We start from the raw sequence: 24571 nt of genomic DNA, 5'->3' as shown, positions 1-24571 counted from the left end.
ACCCAATCTAGTCCCACCTAGAAATCTAAGGAAAGGCAATGTCAATAGGACAGTGGGATAATATATATCCCGATATAAAGGGGGTGTGGGAATAGAGATCTGAGCTTACATTTGCATAAAGATGGCAAGGTAAAAGCACATGATCCTCTATTCTCCTTTCGAAAGGAAGTAGATTCAATCATAACTTACAGAACAGAATTTAATAAATAGTTGTATGTGGAGGACAAAGGGCTGTGGGAAAAGAACAAGGGAGTGAGACTAATCGGACAGCGGTTTCATAGAATCAGCTGACTGGACCGAATGGCCTTCTTCAGTTCCGGATCATTCAATGATTCTAGAACCAACTCAGTGGCAAGGTTGTCCCATTGACATATCTTTGGTGCAAATACCTAACCCAATGCAATCGCAGAAAGCTAGCATCCAAGTTCAGCAGATCCTAGGGAAGGCAAATGGAATATTGACCTTTATCTCAAAGGGAATGGAGTATAAAAAGTCGGGACGTTTGGCCAAAAATATGCAAGGAACTAGATAGTCCACAGCTGGAGTATTGTGAACAGTTTTGGGTCTCTTCTCTAAGGAAGGACAGACTGGCGCTGGGGGCAGTCCAGAGCGGGTTCACTGGGCTAATCCCTGGTAAGGTGGAACAAAAATAGTAATCACTGGAAAAGAGGAGAGGCTGAATAGGTTGGGCCTGTGCCTAACATAGTGACTGGTGAGTGACAGAACAAACAAAACAGCGACATCTTTAACCTGAGATGATCCCATTCCCTCTTTAGGATTGGTTCACAGTGGTCGAACACTACCACAGAAACAACTGCGTCATATCTGAACTCATCATCGGGAATGAATATTACTTCAGAATCTTTTCCGAGAATATGTGCGGACTGAGTGATGATGCCACAATCACAAAGAACAGCGCCATAATCCAGAAGGATGGTCTGTTTCAATGTTCTGCTGCACTACTCTGTTGCTAATCATTTTGTAAGGGGTTTATCCACTCTTATATCCCCCTGGCCTGCACTCCCATCCAGAGAAGCTGTCCTGTGAGAGAAGCAACTCATTACGCTAACCCCTGCTGCACAGGAAATGACAATTGTCCTTCTGATAATCAGTCACTTTATTATTGATGAATCAGATAGAATTCTTCACCTTAATAAATTTTTCACCCTTTATTAGCATTGAACTGTGAGGAATAAGGATTCATTTTTTGGTGACCTGCGACCTTGGAGGGTTAATGTACTGGGGCCAAATTTGCAGATGGCGCAAACATAGATGGAAAAGCAGTTGGCAAGAGGGATACAAACAGTTTATAGAGAGATATTGATGGGTTCAGTAAGTGGGCAAAAAGTTGGAAATGGACTATAATGTGGCATATGTGAAGTTGTTTATTTTGGAAGGGAGAACAAAAGAACAGTATTGTTTAAATGGAGAAAACCTGCAGAAAGCTACAATACTAAGGGACTTGGGGGAAACACACAAAACTAGCACACAGGACAGCAGACAATCGGGAAGGGTAATGGAATGTTGGCCCTTATTTCAACAGTAAGCATGGGGAAGTCTTACTGTGACTGGGCAAGGTGCCGGGGATATCACATCTGGAGTACTGCCAGCAGTTTAGGTCCCCGTATCCTATGAAAGGTATCATTTCATTGGAGGCAGTTCAGGGAACGTTCACTAGGATGATCCCCAGTATGGAAGGATTGTCTTCTGAGCAAAGGTTAATCAGGTTGGGATTTTACTGACTCAAAGTTTGGGAGAAGATTTGTAGCTCGGGTGCTCGTTGTTGTGGTTCTGTTCGCCGAGCTGGAAGGTTTTGTTGCAAACGTTTCGTCCCCTGTCTAGGTGACATCCTCAGTGCTTGGGAGCCTCCTGTGAAGCGCTTCTGTGGTGTTTCCTCCGGCATTTATAGTGGCCTGTCCCTGCCACTTCCGGTTGTCAGTTTCAGCTGACCGCTATAGTGGCCGGTATATTGGGTCCAGGTCTATGTGTTTGTTGATGGAGTTTGTGGATGAGTGCCATGCTTCTAGGAATTCCCTGGCTGTTCTTTGTTTCGCTTGCCCTATAATGGTTGTGTTGTCCCAGTCGAATTCATGTTGCTTGTCGTCTGCGTGTGTGGCTACTAAGGATAGCTGGTCGTGGCGTTTCGTGGCTAATTGATGTTCATGGATGCGGATCGTTAGCTGTCTTCCTGTTTGTTCTATATAGTGTTTTGTGCAGTCCTTGCATGGGATTTTGTACACTACATTAGTTTTGCTCATGCTTGGTATCAGGTCCTTCGTCCTGGTGAGTTGTTGTCTGATGGTGGCTGTTGGTTTGTGTGCTGTTATAAGTCCTAGCTGAAACTGACAACCGGAAGCGGCAGGGACAGGCCACTATAAATGCCGGAGGAAACACCACAGAAGCGCTTCACAGGAGGCTCCCAAGCACTGAGGATGTCACCTAGACATGGGACGAAACGTTTGCAACAAAAATTTCCAGCTCGGCGAACAGAACCACAACTTTACTGACTGGAGTTTAGAAATATGAGAAGTGATCTCACTGAGACATATCGGATTCTTAAGGGGCTTGACAGGGTCAATGCTGAGAGGATGTTTCTTCCTCATGGGAGGGTCTAGGACCAGAGGGCATGGTCTCAGAATAAAGGGGTGCCAATTCAAGACGGAGATGAGGAGGAATTACTTCTCTCAGGGGGTTGAGAGTCTTTGGAACCCCTTACCACAGAGAGCTTGGGGGAGTGGGAGGTGGGTGTAGAGTCCTTGTATAGATTTAAGGTTGAGATCTTGATCAGTTGTGGAATCAATGGTTGCAGAGAAGAGTCTGGAAAGTGGATGTGAGTAATGTCGGATCAGCCATGATCCTACTGAATGGCAGAGCAGGCTCGAGCGGTCGAATGGCCTTCTCCTGTTCCTATTTCTGAAACCTTTTTCCTGCCTTTGCTCTGCATCCCTTACATACAGAGCAAGGAACAAAAATAAGCCATTTGGCCCTTCAAGCCTGCTCTGCCATTCAACAAGATCATAGCTGATCCGATTTAACCTCAATTCGACATGTCCCCAATAATCTTTCATCCCTTTGGTAATTACGAATCTCTCCCTCTGCCTTCAAAGCATTTAAACATTCTGTATCCACTGCCTTTTGTGAAAGGGAATTCCAAAGACTCACATCCTTCTGAGAAAGAAAATGTTACCCTATCTCTATTTTAAATGTGTTACCCCTTACTTTTAAACTATGACCCCTGGCTCTAGAATTGGAAACATTCCCTCCTAAAGTTTGCCAATTCAATCTAACAGACTCCAATTGCTCCCCATTCAATAGTTTTGGGTGGCACAGTGGTTAGCACTGCTGCCTCACAGCACCAGAGACCCGGGTTCAATTCCCGCCCTCAGGCGACTGACAATGTGGAGTTTGCACGTTCTCCCCGTGTCTGCGTGGGTTTCCTCTGGGTGCTCCGGTTTCCTCCCACAGTCCAAAGATGTGCAGGTCAGGTGAATTGGCCATGCTAAATTGCCCGTAGTGTTAGGTAAAGGGGTAAATGTAGGGGAATGGGTGGGTGGCGGGTCGGTGTGGACTTGTTGGGCCGAAGGGCCTGTTTCCACACTGTAAGTAATCTAATCTAAAACAAGTTTTATAAGGGGAGGGAATTCCACATTTCTACAATGCTTTATGTGAAAATGCCTTTACTCATTTCACTCCTGAAGGTAGTTCTAATTTTAAGATTCTGACCCCTGCTGTGTTCTGGACACCTCCCCGCTCAATGTTCCTCCACACCCCACCACTGCAAACTCCCTATCTGCACTCGTGAAATTTTACATAGAAACATTGAAAATAGGAGCAGGAGTAGGCCATTCGGCCCTTCGAGTCTGCTCCACCCTTCAATATGATCACAGTTGATTGTTCAACTCAATCCCCTGTTCCCAATTTCTCCCCCACACCCTTTGATCCCTTTAGCCCTCAGAACTATATCTAACACCTTCTTGAACATATCAATGTTTTGGCCTCAACCACTTTCTGTGACAGAATTCCACAAGCTCCCTGCTCTCTGGGTCAAGACTTTATCCTCATCTCAGTCCTAAAAGGCCTACCCTGTATCCTTAGACTAGAACCCTCTGGTTCTGAAAGTCTGTCCTGTATTTACTCTGTTAGAATGTTATAGGTTTCTATGACAGCTTCCCTCATTCTTGTAAACCCCAGAGAATATAGTTCTCACCGATCCAGATTCTCTTCATACATCAGTCCTGCCATCCCAGGAATCAATCTGGTAACCCTTCATTGTACTCTGTCCATACCCAGAACATCCTTCCTCAGCTAAGGAGACCAAAACTGCACACAACACTCCAGGTGGTGAGTACTCATCAGTGCCCTGCAAAATTGTAGCGAGACATCCCTGCTCCTGTACTCAAATCCTGTTACTATGAAGCCAACATCCCATTTCCCTTCTTCACCACCAGCCGCCCCTCCATGCCTACTTTCAGCACTTGGGGTACAAGGGACACCCAGATCTCAATGCATCTCCCCTTTCCCAATCTAACACCATCCAGATAATAACGTGCCCTTCCTGTTTTTTTCTTCAAAAGCAGATAACCTCACAATTATCCACGTTATACCTCACCTACCATGCATTTTTCCCACTCACTCAACTTGTCCAAATCACACTGAGGCATTTTGGTATCCTTATTCTTTCAAACATTCCAATATGATCATGCCTTAGCCTTCTAAATCCGTGGGAATACAAGACAAGTCTTCTGTTGTCCCTTTAATTTTTTCCCCTTATCACAGAATCATTCTGGTGAATCAATCTGCAGCCAGAGTCCAGGATATCCTTCATGAGATGCAGTGTCCAGTTTTGAACACCGTTACTTTAGACTTGGAGTCTGACCTAGGTTCTGGTAAGATCCTGGTGGTTCTATACTCCAATTCCTTTAGTGACACTGGTAACTCAGTGTGGTACCACAGTATAGAAATCTACAAGCTACTCTATAAAATAAAGCAGCTTCAAATTTTCTGTTTCCTAAACTTTGTCACTTCCCAGAAGGCAAAAAGACAGTTGGGTGGCATTGTGGCTCAGTGGTTAGCACTGCTACCTCACAGTGCCAGGGACCTGGGTTCAATCCCAGCCTCGGGTGACTGCCTGTGTGGAGTTTGCACATTGTCCCATGTCTGTGTGGGTTTCCTTTTGGTGCTCTGGTTTCCTCCCACAATCCAAAGATGTGCAGGTTAGGTGAATTGGCCATGCTAAATTGCCCATAGTGTTCAGTGTATAGGCTAGGTGGGTCAGTTAGTTAGAGGTAAATGTAGGGGATTAGGTCTGGCTGGGACACTCTTTGGAGGGTCAGTGTGGACTTTTTGGGTCAAATGGCCTGCTCCCACACTGTAAGGATTCTATGATGATAAAACTGGTGAACTGGAGTACACACGTGTTCTTATGTGCTCTTTATTGGTGCTCCAGTGGAACCCTTCTGTTCATTCCCAGGTCTTGGGTGCTGTAGAGCAAGGAAGTGTCACATAATCTCACTGCTATGGTTTGGCAACTGTTAACCCAGTGCTGAATAAGGCCTCCCTACATCTACCAACTGCTTCAGAGACACAGGATGGCATTACCCACTCCTGATTTTCCACACCAGAAAATTGGCCAATATCTATAATCCAACCTCAGAAACTGACCCCACAATGTGTCTGCTCTTTGTTCTTACATTTCCACATCCCCTCCCCCACCCACACGCACATATAGCCTTGACTTATTTGTGTCTACTCGTAGTTTCTCAGTTTTCTCCCTTTCGCACCTGAATTTAAACCCAATCTAAATCTCTTTCACCTTCACTAACAACCCCGTTGAGCTTTCCACTGAAATTTGGACAATTTTTTCCCTTCAACCTCTGTAAAGAATATATTTAAAAACATTTTCCAACATCTTTTAGTTCTAAAGGAGAGTCATATTGGACGCAAAACGCTAATTCTGTTTCTCTCTCTGCACACACTACCAGACCTGCTGAGTTTCTCTAGCATCGTTTGTTGTTATGTCAGATTTCCAATAGTGGAGTATTTTGGTTTTAATGCCTTGAGACTTGGCCATTTCAATACCCTGCAGCACCATCTTCCACCCTCTGTAAACATCTTCAGGACATGCCATCTTTTCTCAACCCACCAAACCCCACCCACCCATCACTCATTCATATTCACTGACCTCCCATTTGAGCAAAACCTCCATCTTTACAATTCTCAACCTTTTTTTCTACAACCCTCCTTGACCTCACACCTCCCTACCTCGTCTCTTCCTTTACCCTCCTTAGAGAGGGTAGTGCTGTAAAGGTAATGTCACTGACCAGGTATTCTGAAATCCCAGATGAATACCTCTGGGTGTAGGTTTAAATCCTGTTGTGACAACCGTTGGAATTTAAACCAGACAGTTTCAGTTGGTATACTCTTTACCTCCAGCTTGTGGATTCAAGCCCCATGTTGCTATTATTTATTATTGGAAGAACACAGCAAGCCAGACAGCATCAGGAGATGGAGTGGTCAATGTTTCGAGTGTATCCCTTCTTTAGGACTCAAGAAAACTGAAGAAGGGTTACACCCGAAACTTGACTTCTCCACCTCCTGATGCTGCCTGGCTTGCTGTGTTCTTCCAGCCTCCAGCTTTGGATTCCAGCAACTGCAGTTTTTCTGTCTCTAACCATTATTTATTATTGGCCATATTCGAGATACAGATCACTAGATGTCTAAATATTAAAAATGTCACGGGATGTGGGGATTTTGTGGGAAAATGGTTTGAAGTAGCAGATCAGTCAAGATCAACTTGAATAGTGGAGCAGGTTTGAGGGATCAGAATCCTAGCTTTCAAAGAGTCAGAGTCAGAGAGATGTACAGCACTTGAAACAGACCCTTCAGTCCAACTTGTCCATGCCGAGCAAATATCCCAACCCAATCTAGTCCCACCTGACAGCATCTGGCCCATATCCCTCCAAACCCTTCCTATTCATATACCCATCCAGATGCCTTTTAAATGTTGTAATTGTACCAGCCTCCACCACTTCCTCTGACAGCTCATTCCATACGCACACCACCCTCTGCATGAAAAAGTTGCCCCTTAGGTCCCTTTTATATCTTCGCTCCCTCACCCTAAACCTAAGCCCTCTAGTTCTGGAATCCCCCACTCCAGGGAAATACTTTGTCTATTTATTCTACCTCCTTAGATAAGAGGAACCCAAATGGTTCACAGAATTCTGGATATAGTCTAATCAGTGCCTCATTCTTTGAGATTCCTGTCCTGGACTCTTGCACATTGCCAATTTTCACCATCTCACCATTTACCATCAGCTACCTGCGTTTCTAAGCTCTGCAACTCCCTACCTGTACCCCTCTTTTCTCTGTTTAAGGTGTTCCTTAAAACTTATATAGAACATAGAACAGTACAGCACAGGAACAGGCCCTTCGGCCCACAATATTGTGCCAAATGTGTTGCCAAATTAGGCTAATCCCTTCTGCCTGCCTGGTCCATATCCCTCCATTCCTCGGCATGTTCATGTGCTTAACCAAAGGCCCCTAAAATGCCCTCTCATATCTGTCAAATCTTGTTTGATAATGTTTCTACGAAGGGGGTTGAGATATTTAATTGTGGTAAAGATGCTATACTTATTAAAGTTTTTGCAGTTGTTGGGAAGTCACTGTACTTTGACCCTGAGGCAATGCAGCTCCAATAAGTGTGATGTTTGAATTATGGTTATCGCTTGTAGGTTTAATATTAAAGCCTCCCAACTACAATGACTTTGACTTTGATGAGGTGCCAAAGTTTACCCATCCTTTGATCAACACTATAGCAGTGGCTGGATACAATGCAACCTTGAACTGCAGTGTCAGAGGCAACCCCAAGGTATGGAGATGTTTTGTTGGAAATAATTTATTCATTTATTTACAAAAATTTATTGTCATCTGTACTTTTACGTGTAAAACACCATGAAAAGACACCTCTTCATTTCACACTGAAAAAAAGAGCATTTTTATTATTCTATTTTGTTGTCTAATGTGGTTCACCTTTGCTCAGTATTAAGCATTGATAAATATGGTACAGGAAAGACACAGCAAGTCAGGCAGCATCTGAGGAGCAGATGGATCGATGTTTCAGGCATTAGCCCCTCATCAGCATTACACTTTTCAACTCTGATCTCCAGTCCGTCCTTTCTCCTAGTCAGTATTAAGCATGTCTATGTTCTTCTCTGTCAACAATTACGATGGTTTACAAAGGTGTCCTACACTAGAGTATTTTCAATAATTGACTTGCTATAAGTAAAGACATTTCAGCTCAATTCTGGTCGTACCAGGGAATTAATTGAAAGCAGTGTCTTGACCACACCCATGCCCGGTCCAGTGTGGAAACCTGGGAGCTGGTGTCTCAGGTTCCCTGCTCCTTCATCCCTGCTTTAACAGAACCACATCAGAATGTAACATTAAACAATATGCAACAGTGTGAAGTTACAATACGTGCCCACAACTTTACAATTGTGGAATCTCATTCTTTCAAAATATTGTATCAAAACTTTGTTGCTCTTAGCTTTTTCCAGTAATCATAACTTGCATTCTTTATTTTATTTATCATGCTGTGCCTGATATAAATCCCTTTTACACCTCCTGATTTAGACTCTGCATGTGTATTCATGATGGCTTGTAGTGTCTTGCTGTTGTTGCTGACAGTTACAGTGTTCAGATGCCCTGTACACAGGGTAGCGCCAGCTTGGCCAGCAGATGCCAACAGCTTTTCACATTCTGGCCCCTCGAAGCTCTGTGTCCAGCTGTCAGCAGGTGAACAGGCTGCACTGTTCCTTAGCGACTGACCACAACATCCAAGCCACTGTCAGGCCATGACCACAATGCTGTTTGTGAGAGCTTGCGATGCACAATGTGACTGCCATGTTTCCTACATTGTGCCACTGACTGCACTTCCAATACAACTTCATTGGCTGGAAAGAGCTTTAGGGCACTTGGAGGTTGTCAAAGGCGCTATAGAAATGCAAGTTTATCTTTTCTTTATTTCTGACTGATCAACTGGTGGTCTGATTGGCCATTGCACTGGCCATCTCTCCTAAGGTGAGCCTCTGCAATATACAGATGGATCTTTCTGCTCATTCTTATGAAAATGTCACTGACATATCATTCTCTCTGGTTCTCTGATCAGCCTAAAATATGTTGGATGAAGAACAAGATAATAATCGAGAATGACCCCCGATATCGGATGTTCTCCAACCAAGGAGTGTGTACTCTGGAGATTCGCAAGCCCAGTCCATTTGATGGCGGGGTGTATACTTGTAAAGCTATCAATGCCCTCGGTGAAGATGAGGTGGAATGTAAGATGGAGGTCAAAGGTAAGGTCATCTGGACATGGGCTTGGTTACTGCCTGTCGCACTTGCTCTTTCAAAAGAGACTTGAACTATTTCAGCTACCTTTTTCTCTTTCATAGTGTGAAATCACGTGAGGCTAGAATTTACAACTGAATTGATATCAGTAAAATGGTGGGCATTAAATGGGTGACTGTGGGGAGCACTAACCTTAGGGAACTCAGTGAAGACTGAATGAGAGAGATCTTCTTGAATCCTCTCCCAATTCTGTGCTACTCGGTCCATTATTTTCATTCAGATTTCTTTTAGACCGATCAGCTGCTTCAACAAGTCAGCTCCCTCACATGTCATAACCCCTTCCTCAATAAGGGGAGATAGTACACTCATGGTAATGACACCCAAGATCAATCTCTGAGGTTATGGGTTCAAATCTTCCCACAATTCAATTAATAAAATCTAGAATTGAAAACTAATCTTAGTGAAGGACAATTGATGGTCATAAAAAGCCCCATCTGGTTCACTAATGGAAGGAAATCTGTTGTCTTTACCTGTTCTGGCTACAGGTGACTCCAGACCCACAGCGATGTGGTTGAGTCTCATCTGCCCTCTGAAGTGGTTGAGCAAGCCACTCAGCTGCAGGGCAACAGATGTGTGCAATGCCCACAGCTCCTGAAAGAACAAAAATAAGAGTTTTGGCTTACAGGAAGACCTGGCCTACATCTTGTTGTAATGTGTCAGGATTTCACAAAGTCTAATGAAACTGATGGTTTAATTATTAACTGGATAAAGAATCATTTCACAATTTGAAGGGACTGAATGTCACTTGAGACTTCCGTGTCCTCATGATGCAATGATCTGTGCCAGGTTATTTACAGGGGAGTGGGAGTTTGGGAGCCTTCATCCCTAGAAATGTTACATTTCAAAGGGAGGCTGAATCGAGAGACTTCTGTCCTGGAACGTCATGCACTTGACTTTCTAAACAGCCCTTAATCTTGCTCCAATGTCTCATAATATTAGCCCATTAGATAGAGATCCTTGGACCCTCCTCTATATTGTGTCCTTGAACAATCCGCCAACATCACTCTGGATAAGGTAAAGGCACAGGGTCAAGATTAGAGTGGTGCTGGAAAAGCCCAGCAGGTCAGGCAGCGTCCGAGGAGCAGGAAAATCAATGTGTCGGGCAAGAGCCCTTCATCAGGGATCATTCCTGATGAAGGGCTTTTGCCTGAAATGTCGATTTTCCTGCTTCTCGGATGCTGCTTGACCTGCTGGGCTTTTCCAGCACCACTCTAATCTTGACTTTGATCTCCAGCATCTGCAGTCCTCACTTTCGCCTCAGGTAAAGGCACAAACTGGAATATTACTGAGGAGAGGTTTTGAAATGCATTATTTAACTGCACTGGATCTGTTGAGTGTTCTGCTGAAGCACTGCGTTCTGAAGTGCCTCTGTCAATGTGTGTGTTGTTTTGGAAAGGGTAAACAGGAGATTGTAATGCGTTACGAATGTGATGGACCCTTGGTTGGTTATTGCATGGATCCTGCCACATATTGGACAGCCATGTTGCTGCCACTCTACCGCATGAATGGGAGAGCATGCAGGACAGCACTTGCTCAGAAAGTGGTTGAAGCTGTTAGCATGGAATGAGATAAATAAAATTGTGGAAAAACCGAATGACAAGTGTGGGTGTACTCGACTATCTTCCTGGTTTCCAGTCTAACACTCATTGTGCTTCCAAATGTACCATCCACGAGTGAATTCTAACCAACCTGTGTGTGTCTGTGTTAAACTCTCTGGAACAGTAACAGGACTGAAGATCACTCTCTGATTTTGAGTAAGCTCTCTTCTAACACATGCAGCCTATCATTAGATCACACTAACGTTGGTAGTTGACAGTACTGCTCGTTTGGACACTGGTGTCAATAGTAAATCTATTGGTCATGAATTCAGGATTAATTCCCAGGACTGGTTACAGTAATACCAGAAAGATCCCTAGTCCTAATCAGGACTGTCCCATGAGGAGAGAATGATTAAACTGGGCCTGTAGTCACTAGCGTTTAGGAGGATGAGGAGGATCTGATTGAAATGTATAACACTTTAACATGGCTTGACAGACTAAACGCAGAGAGGATGTTTCCTCTCGGTGGGGAATCCAGAACAAGAGGACGCATTCTCAGGATATAGGGTAGAATAAAGGATCATAGAATCCCTACAGTGTGGAAACTGGCCATTTGGCCTAACAAGTTAGCACTTACCCTCCAAACAGTAGCCCACCCAGACCCGTTCTCCTACCCTATTACTCTACATTTACCCTGACTAATGCCTAATCGACACATCCCTGAACATTGTGGGCAATGTAGCATGGCCAATTCACCCTGATCTGCACATCTTTGGACTGTGCAAGTAAACCCACACAGACACAGGGAGAATGTGTAAACTCCACACGGACTGTTGCCTGAGGCTGGAATCAAACTCACATCCCTGGTGCTGTAAGGCAGGAGTGCTAACCACTGAGCCACCATGTTACTTAGGACTGAGATAAGGAAAGTTTCTTCACTCTGAGGTTAGTGACCCTGTGGAATTTGTCGCTACAGAAGACTCTGGAGGCCAAATCACTTCAAGAAAGAAATGAATTTTTTTTAAAGAAATTAAAGGGATCAAGGGTATAAGGAGAAAGCGGGTATATGGAATTGTGAGAGAAAACCAGCCATGATCAAATTGAATGGCAGAGCAGGCTCAAGGGGCCGAATGGCCTACTCCATATCCTTGTTGCAATATACCCATGACCAATTCAGTCCAGGCAATGAAGTTTAACTAATATTTATATAAGTGTCTTCAAACTGGGTGTGTTTTAAGACACAACCTTTATGAAAATCTTACTGTCTGATCTGCAAAGGTTTATAAATGATAAAGACAAGAACTTCCATTTGAGTTGGCCATTCCGTTCCAGATGAATTGATTAGGATGACAGTAGGCTCACAATGTGAGCTGCACAAGGTCAGATCGAGATAATTTGTTCGGAGTTGATTCTCTCTCCAGAGAAAAGTGATTCTCATTGAGTCATGGATATCTACAGACCCTGCTCTTAAGCATCATGCCTTGACTAATAAAGGCAAGTATCCTATATGCCTTCTTATCTACTTTATCTACTTGTCCCACTACCACAAGAGATCAGTAGACATGTTCACCAAGCTCCCTTTGATCATCAGTGTTCCCCAGGGTTCTACAATTCGTCATGTATTCCCTTGCATTGTTTGTTCTGCACAAGTGCATCACCTCACTCTTACCCAGATTGATTTCCATTTGCCACTGATTAGCTCACCTGAGCAGCCAGTCTATATCCTCCTAATCTAAGGCTGTTCTCATCACTACTTGCCCCCCCCCACTAATTTTCATATCATTTACAAACTTCCCCATGAACCTTCCTCCATGCAAGTCTAAATCATTTCTATAAACCACAAACAGCAAGACACAAACCTGACACTGATCCCTGTAGGATCCCACCGGAGACAAGCGTCCCGTCACAAACCATCATCCTCTGCTTCCTGCCATTCAGCCAATTCTGGATCCAATTTGCCAAATTTCCTTGCATCCCATGTGATCCTACCTTCACTATCAGTCTGCCACCAGGGACTTTATCAAAAGCCTGGCTGAAGTCAGGGCTGATGATGTCAGATGTTGCTGTCTCCTGTGGTAACATTTAATCACTGAGTCCCTTCAGTGTTTCTGGCCAGGGAAGTGATGACTAATTACAGGAGGGGGACATCTTTAATACTAATCAGGCCCACAATTATCTCCTGGACTGGTTTTCAGTCTCAGGGAAAGCTATGAGAGGGTTTTCTCAGATTACTTTTCACCACAGATTAGCCCGGATTTTTACCATTTTTTTGTCTCCTCCCACATGGAATGGTTCAATGGGTGGTTAGTATCGTGATGTACAAGGTTTCACAACAGTAGAGGACAGATATGTTGGAGCAGATGGTCTCTATCTATTCTTATTGCATATTCTTTCATGAACGGCTGTCCTAATGCTGCGCCTCAGTTAATGGGAGCTCGTATTTGGAAACAGGTGTCAACCATTTCAATCCACCCTCCTCCTATTTTTCAGTCAGTCTACAACCTACATCGGGAGTGATGCTAAGGCTGTAACACCACAAGGTCCAATCTGGGACACCCTCTGTGACTGGGGGTAGAGTTATGGCATTATTGACTCACTTGCATCATAAACCTCTGAACCCAATCCGTTGTAAAAGGAACTTTGTCCTTTTATGAGGACGACTCTCTCTCAGGGACAAGTGACCACAGTGCATCCCCTTCTGTCTTATCAGCTCCCTCACATCCTTGACCTCAGCTATAAACCTGATTCCTTGCAATGCCAACATCCATCATTATTTGAATACTTTTTAAAGTATTATTGGTTGCTAACAGGGAAAACAGCAGAGATACTAAAAAGAAATCCTTAGATGTTCAGGAGTCAAGGGCAGTATATAGATGGGGGTTAAGGTATTGGATTAGCCATAAACTCACTGCTGGAACAGGTTTGAGAGGTTGAATGGCCTCCTCCTGTTCCTAGAGGTTCTGATGGAGAACTGCTATCCCACAATTCAAGTCGTATATCTCCAAAATGTTTTGTTTGCCTTTCGTGTGGCTTATGTTACAGAGTGAAGCCACAATTGTCAAAAACACGCTGTCTCTGTGTGGGTTGAAGTTAACCGCCAGGATCATTCATTGCAGAAAATTGAATGTTAAAGATAATTCCAGCCCTTCCTAGCGACCTACAGCCCCTGACTGTAACTTTTCAGAGATTTAGACTTTACTGACAACTGCTGACTGACAAAGTAAACCTCCCTCTCAGTGCCAGTGTATGCTTGAACCCTGCATTCCCGCTTAGTCCTTAACTAAATGCCTGAGCTCATGTCTCTCCTGCGCAGTTGACTTTTCTCCTTGCTGCTTCTGTTTTTATTTCAGTTTCATTAATTGTCCCCATTTTATCCATGCTGCTCTGTTTAACAATAAAACTGCAGGCATCGCGTCTGCACAGTTGTGTGTTCTGACTTATCAATGCTACAGAAGTCTCATTGTCTGTCTCTTTTTCTTCTTATAGTTGCGCAGTAAGGATTTGTGATTTATATATGTTCATCCAGGTAAGCTTTCATATGGGCCACAGCATATGAAGCTTATGAATGACCTTGTTGCCATACTTAGCACAATTCTCCTACTGTTTACACTGAGCCGGGTGCAGTTTTTGGGGATTTTCCAAAGTCAAAAGACCACCTTCACTGTTGTGATAATGCTTCCAAAAGCACACATTTACTCAGTTGCCAAAATTAAATTGTGCAGATTACTGTCCTGCTATGAAACTCAGCATAAATATTCCAAATTCACCTCTCTTTCAGGCTAAAGTCCATCACAACTCTCACAAAAGAGCAATATGTTAGGTTGAATCACTGCTTCATCTCAAGAGAGCAGGTGTACATAGGGATGGAAGAGATGCCTCACTCAGCTAAACGTCTGATCAGACCCCATCTCGAGCAATTTGCAGTTTGGGGTAATGCCGCTAGATTAGTAACACCAGAATATTGGTCTGAAGGCAGGCTTCAAATCCCAACGTAGTCAGATTTAAGTTCAATTTGTAAAATCCCGAATGGATAGCTAGTTTCAGTGATGGTGGCTGTGAAAACATATTTGGTTCACCAATGCCCTTTAGGGAAGAAAATACGCCATCTTTACCTGGTCTGGACTATGTGTGATTCCAAACCCACAGCAATGTGATTGAGTGCTAACTGCCCTCTGAAATGGCCCAATAAGTCACTCAATTTAAGGGCAAATTAGGGATGGGCAGTAAATAGAATCCCTACAATGTGGAAACAGGCCATTTGGCCAATAGGTCCACACTGACCCTCTGAAGAGTAACCCACCCAGATGCATTCCCCTACCCCACTAGTCCACATTCACCCCTGAATAATCCATCTATCCTACACATCCCTGAACACTATGGGCCACTTAGCGTGGCCAATTCATCTAACCTGCACATCTTTGGACTGTGGGAGGAAACCCACGCAGACACTGGGAGAATGTACAAACTCCACACAGACAAATGTTGGACTTGCCAACATCCCGTGAAAGAGTAAAAAACAAATTTCACTCTGGGCCCCACAGCACAAGAAGGATAGAATGATAGCAGAGTTTAAAGATAAATGACAAGGACAAGATGCATGGGCTAATGATTTAATTACGGTCTCATGATGATGTGACAGAAATTTGTGGGTGGATGAGGAGGGTGCAGGACTGGAGTCTAGGAGAAAGGAACAGAACTTAATATTTGAGCTGGGTTACTAATAGGAAGTATTTCCTCACATCTGTGGGACTCTAGCTCTCTCCTCAGAAAGCTGTCAATTAAAACCTGAAATATAGGCCTTGGTTTGGTAATGTGCAGCCAAAAGTAGAGTTGGATGGAATTAAGGAATTGATTAGCAATTATTTAATTGAATACTCAAAAGACTTAAGGGGATGAATGGCCTCTTTCTGCTCCAAACAGTGTCAACTCCAATTTCCAAAATATGAAAGATGCATAAGCTCTGGAAAGAGTGTTCCTTCTTCATTGTGACCAAGGTAGCAGTCAGATTTGTAACAGGAAATTTGATTTTGCAATGTGACCAATCAGGGAGAAGCCCACTCTATGAGGAGGGATTTACCTATTTTTCGGTTTTCATTATTTCACAGAATCACACAAGACAACACAAGACCATGTGGCCCATCGTACCCATGCTAGTTCTCTGAAAGAACTGTTGATCTAGTCCCATTTGGGAACCAAGCTGAGCTGATGGTGCTAAGAGTTTATTTCCTTACAAGCAAATGCTGTTGCAAAGAGGCAATTCCAAAATAAATTGTCAAATATTTATTTTAAAAAGGTAGTGCCTACTCCTGTCATCTCAAGGTTGATCTTATTCACAATCACAGCATTGTTAAAAATGAGCCGCTATGTCGGATCATGTATGACTTGTGCAGGATGCCAACGTTCAGAATGGTGACTTGGCACTCTAATTTTAAAGTTTATTGCCCCCTGTGTCATTTGTCCCGCTGCAATGGACAACCCCAATAGTCACATTGGATGTGTGCCAGCCAAGTGCCCCACATGGAGACACACATCCTTACTTGTAACCCAGTCTGCTCCCAAGTTGGCACTTAGCAGTGACATATGTGATAACTGCACCTGTGTGTTTGAGAGGAGAATTGGTAAAACTGTTTTACACGACTGAGTATGGCCAGTTGTTCACTGTCACAGATAATGAGGTATCTGATGATGGAGCAAGGTGACATGGTAATATCATCAGCAGCAGCATCTTTTTAACATTTAATTGTAACTAATATTGATCATTAGTATTTTTAGTTTAATTATTTACGTACGACATGATGGTAACCACATGGCAGGAGCTGGCTTCAGATGTTTTACTGTCTTCAATATAAGGTGAATTTTTTATGTACTTTGTTCAAACTCATTGTTCAAAGAGATGGGAAAGCAAAAGAAATATTGTTCTGATTATTTATTGGGATGGTCTTTCCTTATGTGTAAATGCTATTTTAAATCTTGGGATAGGGTGCAGATTTCTTCATAAAGTCACAATGATGGGTCAAGATTTGTATCAAATCCTGGATTGATAGAGCACAACATTCAGTCGATCACTCTTCGAGAAGCCATGGTGTGGAGGTGCCGGTGTTGCACTGGGACGGGCAAAGGCAAAAACACGGCACTGGGTTATAGTGCAACAGCTTTATTTGAAAACACGAGCTTTTGGAGCCCCACTCCTTCTTCAGGTGGTGAGAGAGAATACATCGGACACAGAATTTATAAGTAAAAATTCAAAGGGTCATACATTTGCATCAGTTGTATGACCCTTTGATCTTTTACTTAAAAATTCTGTGTCCAATGTATCTGTTTTTCACTAACTACCTGAAGAAGGAAAAGGGCTCTGAAAGCTTCTTGAAGTATAACTAGCTGTCCTGTGATCTTTGAGAAAGCAATAAAAATCCCTCTGCAGGTTTTACCCAATTCCCTTTTGGAAATTCCTTCTATTGCCCTGTTAGATGTGTGTTCCAGATTCACAACAACTCCTCTGCTTATAAAATAAAAAAAATTCTCCTCCTCTTCCTTCTGATTCTTTTGACAATTATCTTGATTGTGCATCATTTGGTTATCAGACCTTCCCACCAGTGAAAACTAATTTACTCTCTCACTCTGGGGGGCACGCAGATTGGATGGATTGCAGCAGTTAATGTAGACAGCTCACCACCTCCTTCTCAACAAGAATTAAGGAAAAGACCTCACCAACGACGTGTGCATCCTATGAAATAATAATTTATAAAACCTCTATCAGAAACCTGCAGGATTTTAAAAATTTCTACCAACTGTCACCTTAAATCTTTTGCAGCTAATGTTTACATTATAAATTGCTATGTCAACTGTCACAATGCAGTTGAAGATTCTGGCCACAAGGTGGCTGTGTGGATGGGCTCCTAAAAGCACCTTTCTTGACTTTGTAAAAGTTACCACAACCTCAAGTCTAAGAATGTTGACCACAAATGGAGAGAACAGACAGAGCTCTTAACTCTGTCCACTTCGGTTGATGCACAATTAGATTCCAACTGCCGTTTAGTGAAACAATGGTGAAACCAGTATAATAGGTATAAAAAACTGTGCGGGGTTTTAAAGTAATAGCATGTTACAATGTTGTTTGATTACAAAATACTTGTAACTATCCCCATTGAAAGATTAAGAGTTAGAAATAAAAGTATTTGCTGATGGGTGCAATGAAGAGGGGGTCAGGAGGAGGCTTTTGCAGAATATAACCATCAGCAGAGAGGAGCTTGTTTATGAATTACAATTTCAGTGTAATTCAGTGGACAATTCTACATTAAGTCAGAGTCAAAAAGTGTGACACTGGAAAAGCACAGCCGGTCAGGTGGCATCTGAGGAGCAGGAGGGTCGACTTTTCGGGCGTAAGCCCTTCATCAGGAATTGTGGGAGGCCCAAGAGGGCTGAGAGATAAACTGGATGGGGTGTGGGGCTGGGTGGAATGGTAGCTGGGAATGTGATAGGTAGGTGCAGGAGGGGGATAATGGTGACAGGTTGGAGCAGAGGGTGGAGGAGATAGGTGGGAAGGAAGATGGACAATTCAAGAGGGTAGTGCCAAGTTGGAGGGTTGGATCTAGGATGAGGTGGGAGGAGGGGAGATGAGGAAACTGGTGAAATTAACATTGATTCAGTGTCATTGGATGGTCCCAAGGCGGGCGATGAATTAAGTGTGTGTCACATCTGGTCTTGTCCGTTTGGAAAAAGTAATCCTGCTTTCATATCATTTAGGTGGCTTTCCATTTCAAGAGCTCTTGATGCAGGGAGTGCCTCCGAATATCATACACTCATACAGGGACTCGAAGAATATTTTACCCCCAAAATAAGAATGCTTATGACAATGTGCACTGTGAATTGCGTTTGTTCTTTTCTCAGCTCAGAATGTGATTGTAGATTATCTTTAGAGTTTGACAAGTACTTTCAATGTGCAGTCCTGATTTGCAATGTTTTGGGGCTTGGAATGATCTATAAAGTTAATGAGCAGAGTTTTAACATGCCAATGATTACACATGTAACCGTAACTGAATGGTTTGATTTGGGGGGGTAAGTTTGGGTGTAACCTCTAATTACAAATCAATGCAGCCAGTAAAATGATATAAAACATCATTGTGACTGCTGCCTGCTGGCACAGTGGCAAATGTCACTGGACAAGTAATCCCAAAGTTCGGGCCAATGGGCTCAATCCCACCATGTCACAATGCAATTTATTAAAAAAACCTGGAGTTTAAAAAGGCAGGCCAGCCTAATGATGACTATGTAACCAATATCAATTGCTATACAAAACTCTTGGTCACTAATGCCGTTTAGGGGAGGAATCTCCTGTCCTTGATTGGCTGGCATGTGATCCCAGATTCATAGCAATGTGATGGACTTCCCAAGGGGCAATTAGGGATAAACAACAAATGCCAACCTAGCCATCAATGCCCAGTGTAATGAAAATTGAATAATTGCTAGTGGAATATCATTGCAATCATCTTACAGCCTATTAATCTTCTGCTCAGTTCAACAATAGCCCAAAGTTACAAGTTATTCTCGACTTTATAGTGTTACATTCTAAAAGCTGCGCATTTGTGTTACCTCTTGATTATTTCTGGCGTTTAAAATTCACATGTTAAGATTGGCACGGATGAATGTGTTTGTTTGAGGATATATTTAATAACTCCTTTTATCCTGGCCCATAGTTTGATATTTCTGTTACTTTGTTATAAAGGTGTTTTGCTGTGTGCAGATCCCATTGGAGAGTTCTGCTTCTGTTAAATGCACTGTCATGTGTTTGACCTGCGTTCACAAACTATGTTCTTATTATGTTCCATTGCAACTCTTTAAAGGAATCAGATTGCAAATGATGAGACAGTTTACAAAGTGCTGTAAAGTGTAGCAGCATTGTTATTGCATGAAGAAGTGCTTCGAAAATGCTCAATAAACAGCTCCATATCATAAATAGCTGAAATTCTCTGTGTGGGTTACTGGTGTATCTTGCAGCAAAATAGCAAATTGCATTTATATAGCTCCCTTATCATGCTACAATGTCTCCAACTGCTTTACAGGGATGCCACAAAGGAACTTGTTGTGAAACTTAGAAGGGTTCAGAAAAGATTTACAAGGATGTTGCCAGGGTTGGAGGGTTTGAGCTCAAGGGAGAGGCTGAATAGGCTGGGGCTGTTTTCCCTGGAGCATAGGAGGCTAATAGAGGTTTATAAAATCATGAGGGGCGTGGATAGGGTAAATAGACAAGGTCTTTTCCCTGGGGTGGGAGAATCCAGAACTAGAAGGCATAGGTTTAGGGTGAGAGGGGAAAGATTTAAAAGGGGCCTAAAGGGCAACGTTTTCACTCAGAGGGTGGTGCGTGTATGGAATGAGCTGCCAGAGGAAGTGGTGGAGGCTGGTACAATTGCAACATTTAAAAGGCATCTGGATAGGAAGGGTTTAGAGAGATATGGGCCAATGCTGGCAAATGGGACTAGATTAGGTTAGGATATCTGATCGGTATGGACAAGTTGGACCAAAGGGTCTGTTTCCGTGCTGTACATCTCTATGATGCTGAACCCATAAGGAAATATTGGAAGAGATAAGCAGAGGTTTGATTAAAGAAATAGGTTTTCCATTGCACCTCAAAGGAGGGAAGTGAGATACACAGGAGGAGAGCTTTAAAGAGAGAATTCCAGCAGGGTAAGTCTTTAAGCACTGTGCTATTGGCCAGGCAGCAGTTTTGATGGCCTTAAGTTTACTGATGGTGGAATGTTGGAGGCCAGCCTTCTATTGTTATCTTCCCCAAGTGCTTATTGGAGGACAGACTGAGCGGGGGATAGCATTCCCACATCTGAGGTAGCAGCTCTGGGTTCGAGTCGAATTCCAGGAGCTGACGTACCAACCTGCAAATCCTTCTGATCTGCCTGTGGCAGGGTGTGAGGGAAGGAAAGACCACTTATCCTGGATGGAGAGGGTTGTCCGTCAAGCTAAATCCTCTGGCTTCAGTTTCAGGGGAAACAAATCACAGTAAACCATTGTAAGTATTTATCTTGCCTGCCTCGTGTCTCTACATGGGGGAAATCTTAGTCAGTGTCATTTGTTGATCCAGCTTCACCTTAAATGTACCTGTACTCATCACCTCAACTACAGTATTCCAGACAGCAGACAGCTATGAATTCTCACCATTCTCTGGATAAAGATGAATCTCATGAATTCCTTACTCGTATAACCAAGAACTTGCAGCTGCGTGGGAATGCCCAACCACTGGAGAAAACCATCGCTCCAGTTTCTGAAGGAGAAAAATGTACAGAGGAACATGATAATATACCTGTCCACCCATTCCACTTCCTCACATACACAAGCATCAGAGAATTTTGCAGAAACTGATCAATAATTAAATTAAACTTTGTCAAGAAATGTATACAAATATGCAGAAACTGAAAAACCGACCAAGGAACAATGTTTTTGTAGAATAATTGATTACTGTGATGAGAAAATAACCCATTGTCATTTTATGATGTGATTCCCCATTTTCAGAAGGAGATAAACTGGATGGAACGTGATCCTTTCACAAACTTTACCTCTGTTTATATTTTACATAGAATCACAGCACAGCTAGTTCACATAGAGTTATAGAGATGTCAGCACGGAGACAGACCCATCAGTCCAACTCACCTGTGCTGACCAGATATCCAAAATTAATCTAGTCCCATTTGCCAGCATTTGGCCCATACCTGTCTAAACCCTTCCTATTTATATACCCATCCAGGTGCTGTTTAAATGTTGGAATTGTACAGCCTTCATCACTTCCTCTGGCTGCTCATTACATACACATACCACCCTACGCCCCCTAGTTTTGGACTCCACTACCCTGAGGAAAAGACCGTGTCTATCTTTTGTGCAAACCATATCCTCATTCTATGAACCTACCCAGATCCTATAGCCCTTTATTCCCTTTTTCTTCAATGATTTATTCAGATGTTTCTTAACAGTTGACATGGTCTCTCCAGTGACGGATTACTCTGTTTCTAGACCATTGAACAAAGATAATTTTTGCTGTTCTCTATCCTAAATATCTTACATTTAATCTTCTAGCAATGTCCACTCTCGACACACTTCATGACTGGAAACTCTATGTTTCTACTTACCCTTCATAATTTTAAACACTTCCATTAAACATGACTCTATAATACCTTTTAACTTTCTCTGTTCCAATAATAAATACAGTTAAAATAATATAATTGGGTGTTGGACACAATGGTAAAAGTTCATCACTAATACACAGCAGCAGCAGTGTGTACCATTTATAAATTACTATTTATAAAACTCACCAAACCTCTTTGACAGCACCTTCTCAATCCTCCAACCTCACTATCTAGAAAAGTAAGGATTGTATGTACAAGACCTCCATGGCTGTACCCAAATCACTCACCATCCTGACTAGGAAAGATATCCTTCACTGTCATTGGGATATAATCCTGGAATTCCCTCCCTATTGTCATTATGGATCTACCTACAGCACATGGACTGCAGTGGTTCAACAAGGGAGCTCATTACCACCTTCTCAAGGGTTAGCTTTGGACAGGTAATGAATACTGAATATATTACTTCACGGGATGTGGATGTCACTGGCGGGGCCAGCATTTATTGTCCAGCCTTAATTTGTTATTGTTCGTTCACGGGAGCTGGACACTACCAGCCAGGCCACTATATATTGTCCATCCCTAACTGCCCAGAGAGCAGTTAAGAGTTGGCCACATTGAAGGTAAGGACAGCAGCTTTCCCTCCCTAAAGGAGGTCTACATCCTTGAATGAATACGAAGAACAATAATCCTGGAGATGCTTTAACTTGGGTTGTTTTGGATACAGAGCCTGGAGGAGAATCCATAGGGATCCATTCTGAGTGAACAATGCTTGGAATCTGATCACACACCTTCTCGCTGAGCTGCTGAGACCAGATGCAGAAACAGGAGACTCTTTCCCGAAGTGTGTTGTTGTTATGGCCCAGTAGGAGGCCATTCAATCCATCATGCCATACCAATTTGATTACCCAGTGCCAATCTCCTGCCTCCCCTATATGTTATATATATATATATCCAAGTAATCATCCAGTGGTCTCTTCTAAGTCTCAATGAAACAACCAGCTGAGTGTGAGCATCACTGGCAAAGCCCGATTCTGTGATGATGTAGGCAAACATAGCTGCCTCTTGCAATCAGGCAAGATCCCATAATTGACTAGTTGGCCTGATGCCAGTGAGCAGCTATGGGTTGAGAGTTGAGGGTTGAATACAGTTCAAGCAAACCCTCTGCTCTCCTTCAAATCAGATTTTCAATATCCATCGGTACTCAGGTCAGGGGGGTTTTATTGAAAGGACAGCGACAATAAAAATCAAAACTGAGGTTTCAGGTAACACATTGTGTTCAAATCTCTGGATTGATACTTTCAACCAGAAACCTTGTAAACTGGAAGTAATATTATCACCAATCCCAATGTTAAGAGCCAAGTCAACTCACTACAAGGTGATTTACAATCTAATTGTCTGGAGGTGCAGCATTTATGCAGAATTGAATGAAACTCTGCACAACAATAATTTGCATTTACATAGCCTCCTTAACGCAGCAAGGCACTTCACAAAGTTAGACATCGAACCAAATAATGAGATGTTAGGACAAGTAACCAAATCTTGTTCAAACGTGTAGTTGTTAAAGAGTGGTCGCTGGCAGTATACTGGAAATGTCCCTACCTCTGAGCCAGGACACTCAGGTTCAAGCTTTACCTTCCCTTTAAGTGCATGACAACATCGGAAATACCTCGATGTTAAAGAATAGTGTGACGAAGGAGATGGGGTTGAGAGAATGTGGGGCAGGTGTCACAAAGCTGGTCTCTCTGTTTCTAAAAGCTGTTCCTTTTCTCAAGGTTACTGTGTCCTTGATGTTTTTTTCAGAGGGGCCATAAACAGCTCCTGGCTCTGAGTTTGGTACAGAGATGAAAAAGGATGTTGAGAGGCTTTTTGTTTATATGTAAACAGATGAGACTTCAGGCCAAAGTGGTCATGATTTAGAAGTGACCTGTATAATGAAAGGGGAGTGATCAGCTCTCTAGCTGAGCAGTTCAGTCAAGAACTAGTTAGGAGTTCAGCTGTGTGGAAACAGGCTGCGAAACTCTCTCTCCTTCTGCCCTTCTAACCTGAACCTGTAAACATTTATTCCATTTTTACTGTTTTTTAAGCGGGCTTGCTTATTGGGATTGTTGTGTTTATTCAGAACAGCATAATTAAGTCTAGTTTGGACAGACTGAGTTCTGTGGAGATTCTTTGTTCTGTTCTTTGTGTATCATTGTGTAATTTTGTGAATAAAGTTGTGTTTGTTTTAAAATCTAGTAGTCAACCTAGCTACTAAATTGCCCATAGTGTTAGGTGAAGGGGTAAAGTGTATGGGTGGGTTGCAGGTCGGTGTGGATTTATTGGGCCGAAGGGCCTGTTTCCACACTGTAGGTAATCTAATCTAATCTAATTTAATCTAATTTACTCCAGGTAATTTTCACTGTATACTTACCAAAACAATTTGCAAAGTTACGGTCTCGGGCTGCCTGCTTTAGAATATTTTGAGTGGTCAGGCCTAGTCCATAACTTGGGTATTTCAGAACT

General features: G+C 42.9%; 1 protein-coding gene across 13 annotated transcripts in view; it reads left to right on the top strand.

Annotated features, from left to right (window-relative positions):
- The window catches only part of mybpc1 (myosin binding protein C1), a 159772-nt gene extending 139874 nt beyond the window's left edge, over positions 1-19898 (top strand). For 12 of the 13 annotated variants that reach the window (XM_043708742.2, XM_043708741.2, XM_043708740.2 and 9 more), the window contains 4 exons: positions 777-936; positions 7731-7867; positions 9167-9353; positions 18687-19898. In XM_043708742.2, the coding sequence (XP_043564677.2) occupies positions 777-936; positions 7731-7867; positions 9167-9353; positions 18687-18781 (579 nt within the window). In that variant the 3' untranslated portion in view covers positions 18782-19898. Of the gene's footprint in view, positions 1-776; positions 937-7730; positions 7868-9166; positions 9354-14429; positions 14470-18686 lie in introns of all 13 variants that reach the window. The other variant, XM_043708738.2, reaches the window with a different exon arrangement.
- The last annotated feature ends 4673 nt before the right edge of the window (positions 19899-24571 follow it).

This window comes from Chiloscyllium plagiosum, unplaced genomic scaffold, assembly GCF_037043375.1.
Source record: "Chiloscyllium plagiosum isolate Xiang-an unplaced genomic scaffold, Cpla_swu_hap1 HiC_scaffold_19, whole genome shotgun sequence".
Taxonomy (NCBI): domain Eukaryota; kingdom Metazoa; phylum Chordata; class Chondrichthyes; order Orectolobiformes; family Hemiscylliidae; genus Chiloscyllium; species Chiloscyllium plagiosum.
The sequence above is the reverse complement of the archived record's forward strand: the minus strand, read 5'-3'. Positions and strand labels throughout refer to the sequence as shown.